We start from the raw sequence: 14,693 nt of genomic DNA on the forward strand, positions 1-14,693 counted from the left end.
TCATATTGGAACTTTTGTAAATAAATAGATTTAAAACACATATCCCCAAAAACTCCCCCTCCCCCCCCCCATGGGCTTCTGGACCTCAAATGCTCCTACTCTTAAGCTTCAAATTAAGCCTCCGGATCTTCCAAAACCCCACTCCTGATATCCAAATCGAGTGCTTTGTTTAATGTGACCATTGCTGTGACCATCTACCTTAAAATCACGTTAACCACCAATTTTAAAGCAGGGTAGGAGTGGCACAGGAACTGGGAATGCTATGTCCTCCCAGATAGCAAGCACTAGCATGCTCCCAGCCTGACAAAAGAGGAGGAGAAGGAGGAGGATCTGCCATCGTAAAATCTGACCTTAACCCAAAAATATCAGGCGCAATCACCCTAAACGCACTAGAAGGTCTCATCTTCACCTTCGGCCACAATAAGGACCTCACTTCTCTCTCCCATGTCCACACTTGAAGATCTATTAGCCTTCCTAAACAAGCTCACCATCTCCCACAAACAGATCATCATTCTAGCTCAGTGTTTTTCAACCTTTTTACACCTATGGACCGGCAGAAATAAAAGAATTATTCTGTGGATCGGCATCGGTCCGTGGACCGGCAGTTGAAGAACACTGGGCTAAGTCGTGGGCCAGACCCCGCCCATCTCTACCCAATCTCCACCCCAGACCCCACCCCCATAATAGTACTAATTGCACCTTGCACGTCCCGTGCCTCAACTGGAAGCCTTCCCTCTGAATCAGTTAAGAAGAGGGAGCTGGCTCAGAGATAACGCCGCTTCGATCACACCGTGGACCGGCGGTTGAAGAACACTGTTTTGGGCCTGATGCACGTGCTGGCCCTGTGGACTGGCAGGAAATTTCTGTGGACCGGCACTGGTCTATGGACCGGTGGTTGAAGAACACTATTCTAGCTGACTTCAACTTTACAGATTATTCAAATGTGTCTGGATCCACTGCAGATTTCATTGAGACACTAACTGACCTCAGTCTTCAACAAATAATCTCCTCTCCCACACATTCTGCTAGCCACATACTCGATCTTGTCTTCATGCAAAAAAAAACTCACCTCCCTCACCAAACCACCCCACAAACGCCCTGGACCGATCGCATCCTAATCATATTCAATTACACCATCAAGGAAATACAGCTTATAAAAACACAGGAACCTCCAACTCAAGAAGATCTACAAAAATGATACAGAAGACCTAGAAACCCTTGCTCTGGCATAGCTAAACTAACAGAAACAATAAAAACAAATTTAACACCACTGATGATGCTGCTACAAACACAGCAGTCAAATCCCTCTATGAAAGTTTAGCCACAGTCAGAGAGATTAAATACCACTCCCACAACCCTCCCTCCCCCTGGTTTACTGACCTTCTAAGAACCACAAAAAGGGAGCTAAGAGCCAAAATCAAGTGGTGCAAAACAAAACATCCAAATGATAAGACTAAATGGAAAGAACTTCATGATACTTACAAACGAGCTATCCTCGAAACAAAACATGCATACTATTTTCAACAGCTACTAAAAAGAAGCCTATTCGCACTGACAAAGAGGTTTTTCACACCATCCCAAGGAACAATCAACTACTCAACACTAACCTTGACAGCGAGACACTCTCCTCCTTCTTCTCAGACAAAAGGCTATTCTTATGTTCTTAGAATCGATAAAATTCGCTATAATCTTGACTCCACCACACTACAAATGTCACAACCTTACAATCTCCACCTCAATGAACTACCAAGAGCATCAGCAGAGGCTCTTACCTGCTTTGATACCATCTCCTGTGAAGACCTCACTAAAACAGTAAGCACAATCCTGTCCTCCAATTCCATATTGAACCCTTGCCCATCGAACCTCTTAATGTCAGTCAAAGACTCCTTTGTAAACTCAATTCTTCCAATTCATTAATGCCTCACTACAAACGGGACTAGTGCCTGAAAGCTGGAAATCAGCAATCATTAGGGCGATACTGAAAAAAACATCCCTTGATCCAAGCACACCCAGCAACTTCAGGCCAGTCTCCAACCTCATATCTAAGATACTGGAAAAAGCAATACTAACCCAGCTGCAAGCATTTATTGACAAACAGGAGGATCTATCCACATTCCAGTCAGGATTCAGGAAATATCACAGCACTGAAACTATCCTCTTAGACATCATAGACTACTGCTGGCAACTATTGGACAAAGAAAGCGATGTCCTGCTCGATCTGACTGCAGCCTTTGACACTATCGACCATTCCCTCCTCCTTACCCATCTCACAGAAATAGGCATCCGTGATATGGCACTACGCTCATTTCTGAGCCACAGAACACAATGAGTATTATTTGGTATCAAACTATCCAAACCAAAACAAATACGGAGTACCACAAGGGGCTCTATTATCCCCTCTACTCTTCAATCTCTACATTGGGCCAGTCCTAGACATAGTCCAAAAATACCAAATAAAAATCCACTCCTTTGCCAAAGATATACGAAAAACACCTACCACTAGGAGCAAACCACGACAACCAGATCATAACCCTGCACAACTGCCTATCTGACATCAGACTCTGGATGACCTTGAATAAACCCCAACTGAATGCCTCAAAAACAGAGCTGCTATGGATCAGGAAAGAAAAATGCTCCTTCACTCGCCTCTCACTAAACTGGGAATCAACTACCTTGACAGCAAAAGATGAAGTACGAAGCCTAGGAATTACGCTCGACTCAAACCTATCACTTTCCAACCACATCTCACAAGTGGTGTCGTCCTCTTTCTACTATCTCCAACAGCTCCGGAAAATAAGAAACTACTTCACTGAACAGCCAACTACTAATGAAGGGAATAGACTTAATAGATAAAGGCAGGTTGTTCACCCTCTCCAAGGTGGAGAGAACGAGAGGGCACTCTCTAAAGTTAAAAGGGGATAGATTCCGTATAAATGTAAAGAAGTTCTTCTTCACCCAGAGAGTGGTAGAAAACTGGAACGCTCTTCCGGAGGCTGTTATAGGGGAAAACACCCTCCAGGAAGTCAAGACAAAGTTTGACAAGTTCCTAATGAACCAGAACGTACGCAGGTAAGGCTAGTCTCAGTTAGGACACTGGTCTTTGACCTAAGGGTCGCCGCGTGAGCGGACTGCTGGGCACGATGGACTACTGGTCTGACCCAGCAGCGTCAATTCTTAAATTCTTATATCCTCTCGCGCCTGCTTTACTGCAACACTTTATACAATGGTCTAACAGCGAAGAACATCCGATGACTACAGTGTGTTCAAAATGTAGCAATTAGACCACTGAAAAACCTACAAGCCCACACCCCGTCTCCCCAGCACTAACAGTGGCCCACTGGTTGCCTATAACTAAATACTGCATCTTCAAAGGCCTAGTGCTAGCATACAGATCCCTCCACAATATGGTACCCAGAAACTTAAGAACATAAGAATAGCCTTACTGGGTCAGACCAATGGTCCATCCCAGTAGCCCATTCTCACGGTGGCCAATCCTGGTCACTAGTACCTAGCCAAAACCCAAGGTGTAGCAATATTCCACCGATACAGGGCAAGCAGTGGCTTCCCCAATGTCTTTCTCAATAACAGACTATGGACTTTTCCTCCAGGATCTTGTCCAAACCTTTCTTAAAACCAGCTACACTATCCGCTCTTACCACATCCTCTGGCAACGTGTTCCAGAGCTTAACCATTCACTGAGTGAAAAAAAATTTCCTCCTATTGGTTTTAAGAGTATTACTCTGTAACAAACTTCCTCTCTACGCTCCCAGGTGAGCGCTTCGCTCCCAAGTGAAGTACACCTACATATACCCCCTGGACATGCCCTCCAGCTCCAAACAGCTTGGAAGCGATCCTACTCCCTTTTCTTTCCAAACCTATGGAACAATCTACCTCCACACATCAGATCCTCAAGGGTCTTCAAATGTCAGGAAAGTGATATAAACCTATATCTTTACCTAACATATCCTCTTGACCACAAGCTACCCCTACCCCTGCCACTCCACAGTAATTGACTAAAATACTTGTAAGCTGAAAAGGTACGAGCACGTTCTCTGACAGAACGTATATTGTAACTCTGTAAATTTGTATAGTCATATCACCATATAAGATAAGATTGTATCACTGTAATTTGATATAGTCATATCTCCATGTACGATAAGATGCCTAAGAGTAATCTTACGTGATGATGCACTGTAATGCTAAGATTACTGAACTGTAACTTGCTCTGAGCTCTTTGGGGAGGACAAGATATAAAACTAAAGAAATAGTACATTAAACTGACATTAAAATGTCAAATATCTGCTAATAATAACAAGCTTTTGATGATATTAATAGGAGTTGCCATCCAACAAATAACATATAATTGGAAGGACTGTAGAAGACTGAATTATTGTTTTTGGTGGAATTCTGTTTGTCATGTGTTTAAAATGGAAAGAGCGTTGGCAGTTCAAAAAGGTTATTATAATACATTTAAGGATGTGTGGGGACCATTATTAAATTATAGTAATGAATAAGTTACACTTTTCCCAATTTTAATACACATGTGGATTTGGGGTGGGGGGGTTTCTTGGTTTTCCATTAAGAATATATATATGAATGTCATAAGATATTATTTTCAGGTGGTATATATTAGTTATATATGAATTTGGGAGGGGGTGGGGGGTTAAATCTTATTGGTGTATGATAGTGAAGATTTTTCAAGTGATGTTGTATTATAATTGTTTGATATTTACTGTACACTTGATGTAAGTTATAAAATGAATAAAGAATTAAAAAAAATAAAAATAAAAAAAATAGTACATTGTTCTCATCCTCAGGTGAGAATATTTGTGTGGATGCAGCTCTACACTCTCGAGGAACGTAGGGAGAGGGGAGACATGATCGAAACATTTAAGTACCTCACGGGACGTGTCGAAGTGGAAGATGATATTTTCTTTCTCAAGGGACCCTCGGCCACAAGAGGGCATCCGCTCAAACTCAGGGGCGGAAAATTTCATGGCGACACCAGAAAGTATTTCTTCACAGAGAGAGTGGTTGATCATTGGAACAAGCTTCCAGTGCAGGTGATCGAGGCAGACAGCGTGCCAGACTTTAAGAATAAATGGGATACCCATGTGGGATCCCTACGAGGGTCAAGATAAGGAATTTGGGTCATTAGGGCATAGACAGGGGGTGGGTAAGCAGAGTGGGCAGACTTGATGGGCTGTAGCCCTTTTCTGCCGTCATCTTCTATGTTTCTATGATGGGTCATTTGGCCTTTATCTGCCATCATGTTTCTATGTTTCTATAATCAGAAAGTTCTATGACATCACAATGCAGGTGTAAAGAGCCTTAGCCTATAGGAAGAGGAGATGCAAATGTTAAGAGCCTTAGCCAATAGGGAGAGGAAGAGAGAGTGGCTGCTGCAGACAATAGAAAGTATTTCTTCACAGAGAGAGTGGTTGATCATTGGAACAAGCTTCCAGTGCAGGTGATCGAGGCAGACAGTGTGCCAGACTTTAAGAATAAATGGGATACCCATGTGGGATCCCTACGAGGATCAAGATAAGGAAATTGAGTCATTATGGCATAGACAGGGAGTGGGTAAGCAGAGTGGGCAGACTTGATGGGCTGTAGCCCTTTTCTGCCTTCATCTTCTATGTTTCTATGTTTCTATGATCAATAAAACAAACTTATGTCAATAAAGCTGAGATGCTGTAAAAGATTTTACCTTCCACAACAGAGTGACGATTCGAGTTTCACTGTCCACAGGGTGCAGAAGGTACCAGACATCCAGCTCACCAACTGGCACTGAATAAGGAGATAACACATGGATATCGCAGATAATTATTTTCTTCAAATGCATTTCTAAGCATGTACATCACCTCTAGCCTCGCAAAACCGAATCACCAAAAATGAGGATAAAGAGGAGCATTCTATAATCAGCGCCGTTATTGGGATAGAGTGCCAATCACAAACCGGTGCCGATGATACGTAGAAACCCCCCCCCCAAGTACACTGAAAACTTCCGTTTTCCATTCAGTTTTCGGAGTTTGAGAGTTTTTCAGTGTAGTGGAGGGGTTCCCCCCCACCCCCCCTCAAAGCGCTAATGTTATGGGTTTAAAGCAGCGAGACTGACAGTGTGCATATGTCCTAGTGCGTCTTTGTCGGAGCACTTTTGTCCTGCGTTCAATTGATGGGTCACCATATTTTTTGCTGCCTATTTCAAGAACAATCTGGTTCATGAGTTCCGAGTTTATTTTTGAAATGTTTTGATATGTACAGTATAACAATATGTGATTGTATTATGTTCACAATGATTCACTATGTGCAATAATATGTGATTTTTCTATGTAGCATTCCATTTTCCCGATAGTGGAAGGAATATTGTGAGGGGAGACGGGGTATGTTGATTCTTTTTCTGTATTTGTGATTTATAAAATGACAGTTGTACAGCATAGTGTTCCTTTTTATACTTTAATAAAATGATTTCAGTATAAAATAGCTATTCAAAACTTGTGTGGATCGGATCAGAGTCCGCAGGGACAGAGAAATTTTTCCCCCCCCCACGTCATTCTCTATGTGCCAGCAGAGGTATACCACTAGAGGGACTTGCAGCCTTTGGGGGTAGTTCAGAGCAGAATAAAGGGATGCAGAGGTACTATCGGTGCCTGAGGGCCAAGAAGAGTAAAGGCAGCCCTCTAGAGAAAGCCATGTTACTAGTGGCTGCTGAACCCTGTTAAGGGCTGGTAACTGTGACCCAAGCAGGGAGCTAACCCAGAGGCTCCTCTCAAAGGAGTGCGAATCAGCACTAGTAGTCCAATGTAGGTGTCAGGTCACTGGGGTGCAATTGGAAGGCTTCCTGGAGAGTAGTGGCAGAGGTGGAGGGCTCTTGGGAGGGCTGGGGCCCGCAGAGCTAAGGGATAACCACCAAGAGGCCGCCACAGGGGCAAGCCTGGGCTGGGAAGGACAGCACCCATCTACACTTAAGAGCTTCCATGGATTGTGTGAGAACTTGGGGAATGGGCGAGGGTGGATTGGAAAAGGAAGGAGGGATCTAGGTACACAGCCATGCCCACCTAGTGACTAAGTTACGAAGCTTGGGAGGAGCCTACAACTACAGTAATGGCAGTCAGAACTGAAAGGGGCTCAAAGGTTAAGGAAATGCTGAATTTGAACCGAGAGTTAAAGGTTCACGAGACTATAAACAAAGGGTTTGAATATCTCAGTAGTATACAAACGCTGTAGCTGCACTAGTATTGGTTTAAATGTGGAAGTATTGGAATTATTAAAAGCTATTCCTGACAATTTGTTTATTGCTTAGGCCTATGTACATAGTTCAAATAAATCAGTTTAATTTACGAACCTTGTTCACAGAGGCTTTTTAAAAATTTTTCCTGGGAAGGGGAGAAGAGGGTGAAGCCACCCATTAACACTTCTTTTCCCCAGGTGGAGGCACCGAGTGTCGAGTGGGGGACCGATGGAGACTGCCTTCGGGGAACTCCAGCCAGGTTGGACCCCAGACCCAGAGCTACGTTAGCAAAAGAGCCCCTTGTGTTGTGAGCTCTCCAAGGACAGCAAAATATATACCTACTGTGCCTGAATGTAACAGGCCTTGAACTACTGAAAGGGGAGAGCTAAACCCCCAATCCTTTCCTTTTCAATGAACAGCTGGGGGGGCCATTGATTACACATTCTAATGATCAGACACCTTAAACACCTTGTTATTATATAAGATATAAGTGGGGTGGGATTGGGTAATATGATATTTGATAATTGATTTAGTGTTATTGGGTGGGAAGGGATTCTTTTATACTTTAATGATTATAAGTAAGATTGTCAAGTGATTTGTAAAAATCATTTTGATTGATTATTATACACTTGTTGTAAGAGATGAAAAATGAATAAAGATTTACAAACATCAATGAACAGCTGGAAAGATTGTGCAAGCCATTTACACCAGCCTACAAAGGAAGCCTGATGCTGTGCTCATCACTGCTATATGCATATCCCTGTTGCAAGTAACAGAAATTGTAGGAAGCTCAGGCGGTTGCGTAACAAGGGCAGGGAGGTGGGTGCGGTCCACCCCGTGCGCAGCCGGTAAGAGGGTGCACGGAAAAACTGTGGGACCATAGTCCACACATGCGCAGCTGTCAGCTCCGCTGGCTCCCTGCCCCTTACCCCTCACCCCTCTGATATCAACTTCCTATTCCGGGGCAGGCCCCACGACTGCTCCACACACTCTCCCCCCCCACACACACACACTGCCTGGAGGAGGGGATGCTCCACCTTGGGTGGCAACTAAGCCAGGTACACCACCGAGCTCAGGGTTATAGCACAACACCATAAAAAACACACACACCGATATCTACTCTGCGGAAAAAAAATGTCTGTTTTAGGGGATATGTAAAAGAGCAACAGATACAGGAAACACGTCCCCAGAATAAATTAATATACCGGGATGCCTATAGGGTTTGGAAGGTGTATGAGACATAGAGATCTAGCTAGACAGGTTTATTGGCAAATGTTTTTATTGAGCCCAATAAGAGGAACAAACATAGAACACATCAATACAGCAAATCCAGCTCAAAATTTTCAACAACAAAGAACCATCCCCCACCCACCCGTCCCCCCCACACCCCCCATGCTAGATAGGTTTATAATTTTCCCTCTGTTCTTGCTTTTTTGGTTTTTTAAAAAATTCTTTATTCATTTTTACATTTTACATCAAGTGTACAAATTATAAAACATATGAATTAAATACATCACTTGTATTTCTTACTAGAATAACATCAAAAATATAAATTTATACCCATCCCCCACCCTTTCCTTTAACATTTAATCAAAAATATACAAATATAAGTATTATTTTCTATTAAATAAACCTACAGTAACTTTTAAAACACCTCCCTCCCCCCATTTGCAAATAAACTTTCAACAGAAAATGGTATCTATTCATTACAATGGCCCCTAGATCTTTTTAAATTTATTATACTTCCCATTTTGAATAGCAATTATGTTTTCCATTTCCTGCTCTTGTTGCTGGCTGCAGTTAGTACTGAGCAGTTCTGTTTGGGGTGGGTTGGGATGGGGGATATGGATAGGAACAGTGTAGTACTATATGATGTAGTTTGTACATTGGCTGTTGATTGTTTGGAGATTTTTGTTCCTGTCTTTTTCTATTTTCAATAAAGTCTTTACAATGAAAAAAAAATCAAACCCACCCACCAGGATGCCTCTTGAAAAGAAAAAATATTTCTAAATATATCCACGTGATGTTCAGGAGAACGAATCATAAATGCTTCAAAATGTGGACTGAGTTTAGTGTTTTTAAGGGAAGGGAGTAAACTTTATTTATTAATGTTATAAAAAGAAAGAGTCAAGTGATGTATTTAATTTCAAATGTTTAATTATTTATACACTTGTAAGATGGAAAACTGAATAAAGAATTTTAAAAAATATATATATATGTGGACTGAGTTTAGTGTTTTTTTTACCTGCTTCTGGACTCTGTCTGAGGACCGAGGAGCTCCATTGACTCCATTTTCCTTTGGTGATATGAAACTTGCCAGAAATCTGAAATTCATAGTTTGTGAACGGTTCCAGATCATGCAGGTCATATCTTCTGCAATTTTCCACCATCACCTTAAATAACACAAACAGCATGTTTAACGAAGGGTGATAACGATCCAAGATCAAGAGACTTTCTCAGGGTCTGCCTCACATCTGATTTAGAATAATGTACATCAAGAGCCTTAATGGATATGCTTCTTTGGGTTGGTCTTGGCTAAGTGTTACCTGGTTTCTGTTCCCGAGCTTCATTTCTACTTCTCTTCCAGGGAGGGAACCACACTCTTGAAAGGAATCATGGGATTTGAACTTCCAAATGTCAATAGAAAGATATTAAAACCATACTCTTCAAAAAATACCTAAAACCCATCTAGCACGACCAGTCCCTACCCAACCCCCCAACCCTCTCTATACCCTTAATACTCTCTAATGTTCTTCTATCTACCCAACATAGTCTAAAATGCTTCTAATTTACCCAATAATTATCTCCTTAAGATCTCGACGTCTCTTTGGTAATTCTTTACCCAACATTTATCACGTTAAGATCTCAACAACTCTTTGGTACTTCTTAAGTAAATATTATGACATCGCTTATGCTGTTCCTGCAAACTTTTAATGTAATTCTTGTTAACTTTGATGTAATCCGCCTTGAACCGCAATGCATTGGCGGAATAGAAATCTCTAATGTAATGTAATGTAATAGCACCAGTGATTAAATTCTGCACTACTCAGAAAAATTTAAGTGGGGGCTGGAGTTTGCAGAGTTGTCAAGTTACCTAACTCCAGGAAATAGACTTTTTGGCCAGTCCTGTTTTTGATTTATAGTTCCCGACTCTCCCCACTGAATTCCATGCTGCAGGTCCCATAAGGTTATTAGAAAGCCAGGACTGGCCTAAAATCTTCCTCTTGGAACTGGGAAATTTGGCAATGCTGATTTTGCTGGTCCATGGATACTTCAAGCTTATTCTGAACAGGGAATCCCCCAGTGCAGTGCACTTTATGGAAAACCACATACTTCTTTTTGCTCCTGACTTAACCCCTACCTCTTTTTCCCTACAGATAAAAGTACATATATTGAGGCTCAGAGCACATAAGGTTTCTGTGCAAGTAAGATTCATTAAAGCAGTCTTAACTGGCACAGAAACCCTTCTGCCGATGCTCAAAAGGGTTCTCCGTGGCTGCTACCGATACTCACAGCAGCCACTGAGAACTCTATGTAAATGCATCACAAGGAGCTTATTAGCATTTAAATGAGATCTCCTTGTAATATACAAACAGGAATGCCCCCTCCAGCACTAATCGATGCCGAAATTTTCTGGCAGCTCTGGCGCAGCCAATAGCTGCTGTGCGTGGGTTATGTGAGCACATAACACACACACTACAGCTGAGGCCACTAAAATAAAACAAAAAAAAGTTATTTGCAGCTGAGCCGGCAGGGCTGCCAGCTCAGAAACAAAGAGGATGGACTGTAGCCCGACATGCAACATGCTATAACCAGTGGTGTAGTGAGGGTGGGAGACGCTCTTCCCCCACCCTCTTCTCCTCTTTCCCTTTCCTTGTACCTCTTTAACTTTCCTGGCGTGAGTAGCATCACCAACCTGCTGCCCGCATCCGCTCTCCCTCTGCTGTCACTCTTGACGTCTGGCACAGGACCTGGGAGAGCCGACGTTCCGCCGACGTTCCGAGGGAGAGCCGACACTGGCGCAAGCAGCAGGGTGGAGTTGCCGCTTGCGCTGGGGAAGATCTAGTATGATTGGGGTTTGACTGGGGGGGGGGAGGGAAGAGAAGGCACGCACGTGGCAGAGGTAGGAGTGGGAAGGAGAGGAGGAGGGGTGCTGGCACCCCCACCAAAGCGGCGCACGGGGCGGGCCATGCCCCGCCCCTCGCCTTACTATGCCACTGGCTACAATATTTAAATTTGAATGGCAAACAGTCAAGTTGAAAGACATAAAAAGAAGCCTACCATACGCCAAAATTCATGACTTTCAGGGCGATATTTCAGTCTGAAAATCTGAGTCTCCTGATCATCCTTCCACTGGACAGTACAGCTTGTACTGGAGCTATTGTGGAAGTTCAACAACAGATGACTTGGAGGATGAGGTTTTACTAGTAATAAAGTTGGAAAAAATACAAGTTATTCTATTATAAAATTTTGCCCTGGTTTTGTTATTTTTTAGATCACTATCACAAAAATTGTGGGAACTATTATTCTTACACTTGGCATTCAAATTCAGGTCTCAAACAGGTGACAATGCCACTTTAATTTTTTTGTTTTTTTATTCCATGCTCTGTGCAATCTAACAGATTTATCCAATAAATAAGTGAGTGTAAAGTACTCAGTTACTTCCACCAGGTCATTGCTAATGCAGTTACAACCACGATAGTGTGGGAACCATCATTGCACATTACCGTTCCCTTACCTACGCCTTGGGTTTTGGTCAGGTACTAGGGACCTGGACTGGCCACCATGAGAACGGGCTACTGGGCTTGATGGACCATTGGTCTGACCCAGTAAAGCTATTCTTATGTTCTTAAATCTAGTAGAGAAAATGTCCATTTTGAAAACAGCCAGTCGTCCATCTTTTATTTTTGAAAATGACTATGTAGACGTTTTGATCCTTAGTACGTCTATCTTTTTTGGCCATTTTCAAAAATAAAAACGTCCACATGAAAAACGCACAAAAGCATGTTTTGCAGACATACCCAACTATCTTGTCTGATTGCAGCAGGGGAATCCCCATCAGCTGAGCCGTTTTCAGGGATTCCTGCTGGCTCAGGTGAAGGGGATTCCCTCTGCCAGGATCAGCTAAACTGGCAGGAGATTCCTCTATCCCTCCTTCCCTCCCAGGCACCAATCCCCTCCAGTACACCTCCAAACTAACCAAATTAAAAAAAAAGAGCTGCCAAGTCCTACACCCCTCCCAACATCTCCCGACATCCCTGGACCACCAACATCCCTGGACATCCTCTTGATATTCCCGGACCCTCCCAAAATCCCCCCAACATTCCTGGACCCCCCTGACATCCCCTGATTCCTCCCAACATCCCCGGATCCCACAGCCCCCAACTTTCCAGACCCCTCCCCCCGACATCCCTGTACCTTCGGATGACAAATAGGCAGGAGGGAAGACCACTTTTTAGGTAGGCGTCAAAAGGTGCCTCCACTTAGGCGTTGCTAGGCACCACATGGAATTCCATGCCTAATTTTTAATTTTTATTAATTATTCAATTAACTTCAATGGCATGTTCAATTACTATGCCATTTAGGCTAATTTATTTAATTTAGGTTAGGTGCAAATTTTAGTTAGATGCCTAGCAGTGCCTAACAAGGGGGCGCCAGTGGTGTAGTAAGGGGAGGTGGGGGGGGAAACCATCCCGGACACCGTCTTGGTGGAGAAGCTGACACCTCTCCGCTCCCTGCTTCTTCCCACTCATCCCCCGCCATGGCTTCACTTCCCTCCTAGCCGGCACGAGCAGCAGCTCCAACCTGCTGCTTATGCCGGCCTTAGCGCTCGCCTCCGACGTACTTCCAGGTCCTGCGACTAGGAAGTGACATGAGAGGGACAGCCAACACTGGCACGGGCAGGAAGATGAAGATGCTGCTTGCGCCGGGGAAGCTAAATCGGTATGGGGGAGGGGAAGGGAAGGGGCGCTCATGCAGGGACAGAGAAGAGGGCGAGGGGGGGGTACCACCTCCCCGGGTGCCTCCCTACACCAGTGTAGGGCACCGTTTATAAAATCCGGCCCTAAGTGACTGGGCCGTTTTTGGTTTTTTTTTGGAGGGGGGGTTAAATCTTCTATCATTTATTGTGGTACTGTAAGGCAAGAATGAATTTGACTTCTGGAAGGATGCAAGAGACTAGAACAACGGCTAGGATTCCGGAAGAGATTTTACAGAAAAAAGTAATGCAGATTCACTTCGCTCGTTCAGACGGAGAACACTTGAAACCAGCAGATCAAAGACATGAACTGCTAGAGGAGAATGACTGTGCAGTGCTCCAGCCCAAAGAAGAGAACATTGCACCGACACGAGCAAACTCAGCATATGAGAAGAAAACCCACAGACATCCCAAAGTTCTAGTTTGCATACAGTGACTTTGAACATTGCAAATGCCCTTTACTTCTCTCACAATCCTTCCGGCCAAGAATAAAAATTCATTCACAGCACACAACTTTGGAGCAGCTAGGGAAACTTTGGGTTCTGAATCCTATGGAACAGTTTTCCCACCCCAAACAAGGGAATGTTTATGATAGTCATGTTCTCTTTCTTCTTCTTTTCCATGCTTTTTTTTCTTAAATCTTTTTTATGTTGATATCTTTTTTATTATTGTATAAATTTATTAGCTCATTATATATATGTTATGTAAATTCTCCCATTTTTTTTTTTAAATTGTATTTATTGTATAAATTGTTAGTTTTATAATATCTTATATGCCATTTCCTATTTTAGTATTATGTTTAATTATATGTTACTTTTATATATTGTAATTCGCTTAGAAACAATTTTAATTAAGCGATTAATCAAATATAAATAAAACTTGAAACTTGAAACTTGATCAGATTCATTTTCCTAGGGTTTAAGTACCTAATTTAAAGCTCCTTTTATTAAGTTATCCAAAGCTCTAGTGCGTGCTTACCACAGCTTAAAAAGGCTTATGAGAAATGCGCTGAGGCTTCCTGCAGTAAAGTCCAAATATGCATGCACAATTTTATTTTATTTTTTAAAAAATATATACCACCTCTATTCAAAGTGGTTTACATTCAGGTACTCCAAGTACCACATGCTAAAAACCTTTCTGAATTTTTCGCTAAGGGTGGAGAGTGCATGACAAAGTGACTCAATGCAGTCACATTACTAAGCCCTTCTGTAGATTCCTGCCCAGATTACTGCAACTTGCTTCTCACAGGTCTTCCACTAACCATTTCTCTCTTCCCTTCAATCCATTCAAAATTCTGCCGCACAACTTATATTCCGCCAGTGTCGCTATGCTTATATTAGCCCTCTCCTCGAGTCACTTCATTGGCTTCCTAACCGTTTCCACATACAGTTCAAGCTCCTCTTATTGACTTACAAGTGCATCCACTCTACGGCTCCTCAATATCTCTCCTCTCTCGTATCTCCTTATACACCTCCCCAGGAACTC

General features: G+C 42.8%; 1 protein-coding gene across 1 annotated transcript in view; it reads right to left on the minus strand.

Annotated features, from left to right (window-relative positions):
• Positions 1–14,693, minus strand: part of IL12RB2 (interleukin 12 receptor subunit beta 2) — a 68,487-nt gene that overhangs the window by 33,644 nt on the left and 20,150 nt on the right. Inside the window, exons 6-8 of the mRNA XM_033915527.1 lie at positions 11,513–11,655; positions 9,477–9,624; positions 5,711–5,790 (exon numbers count right to left, since the gene is read on the minus strand). Of these exons, the coding sequence (XP_033771418.1) occupies positions 5,711–5,790; positions 9,477–9,624; positions 11,513–11,655 (371 nt within the window). The remainder of the gene's footprint in view (positions 1–5,710; positions 5,791–9,476; positions 9,625–11,512; positions 11,656–14,693) is intronic.

This window comes from Geotrypetes seraphini, chromosome 12 (genome assembly GCF_902459505.1).
Source record: "Geotrypetes seraphini chromosome 12, aGeoSer1.1, whole genome shotgun sequence".
Taxonomy (NCBI): domain Eukaryota; kingdom Metazoa; phylum Chordata; class Amphibia; order Gymnophiona; family Dermophiidae; genus Geotrypetes; species Geotrypetes seraphini.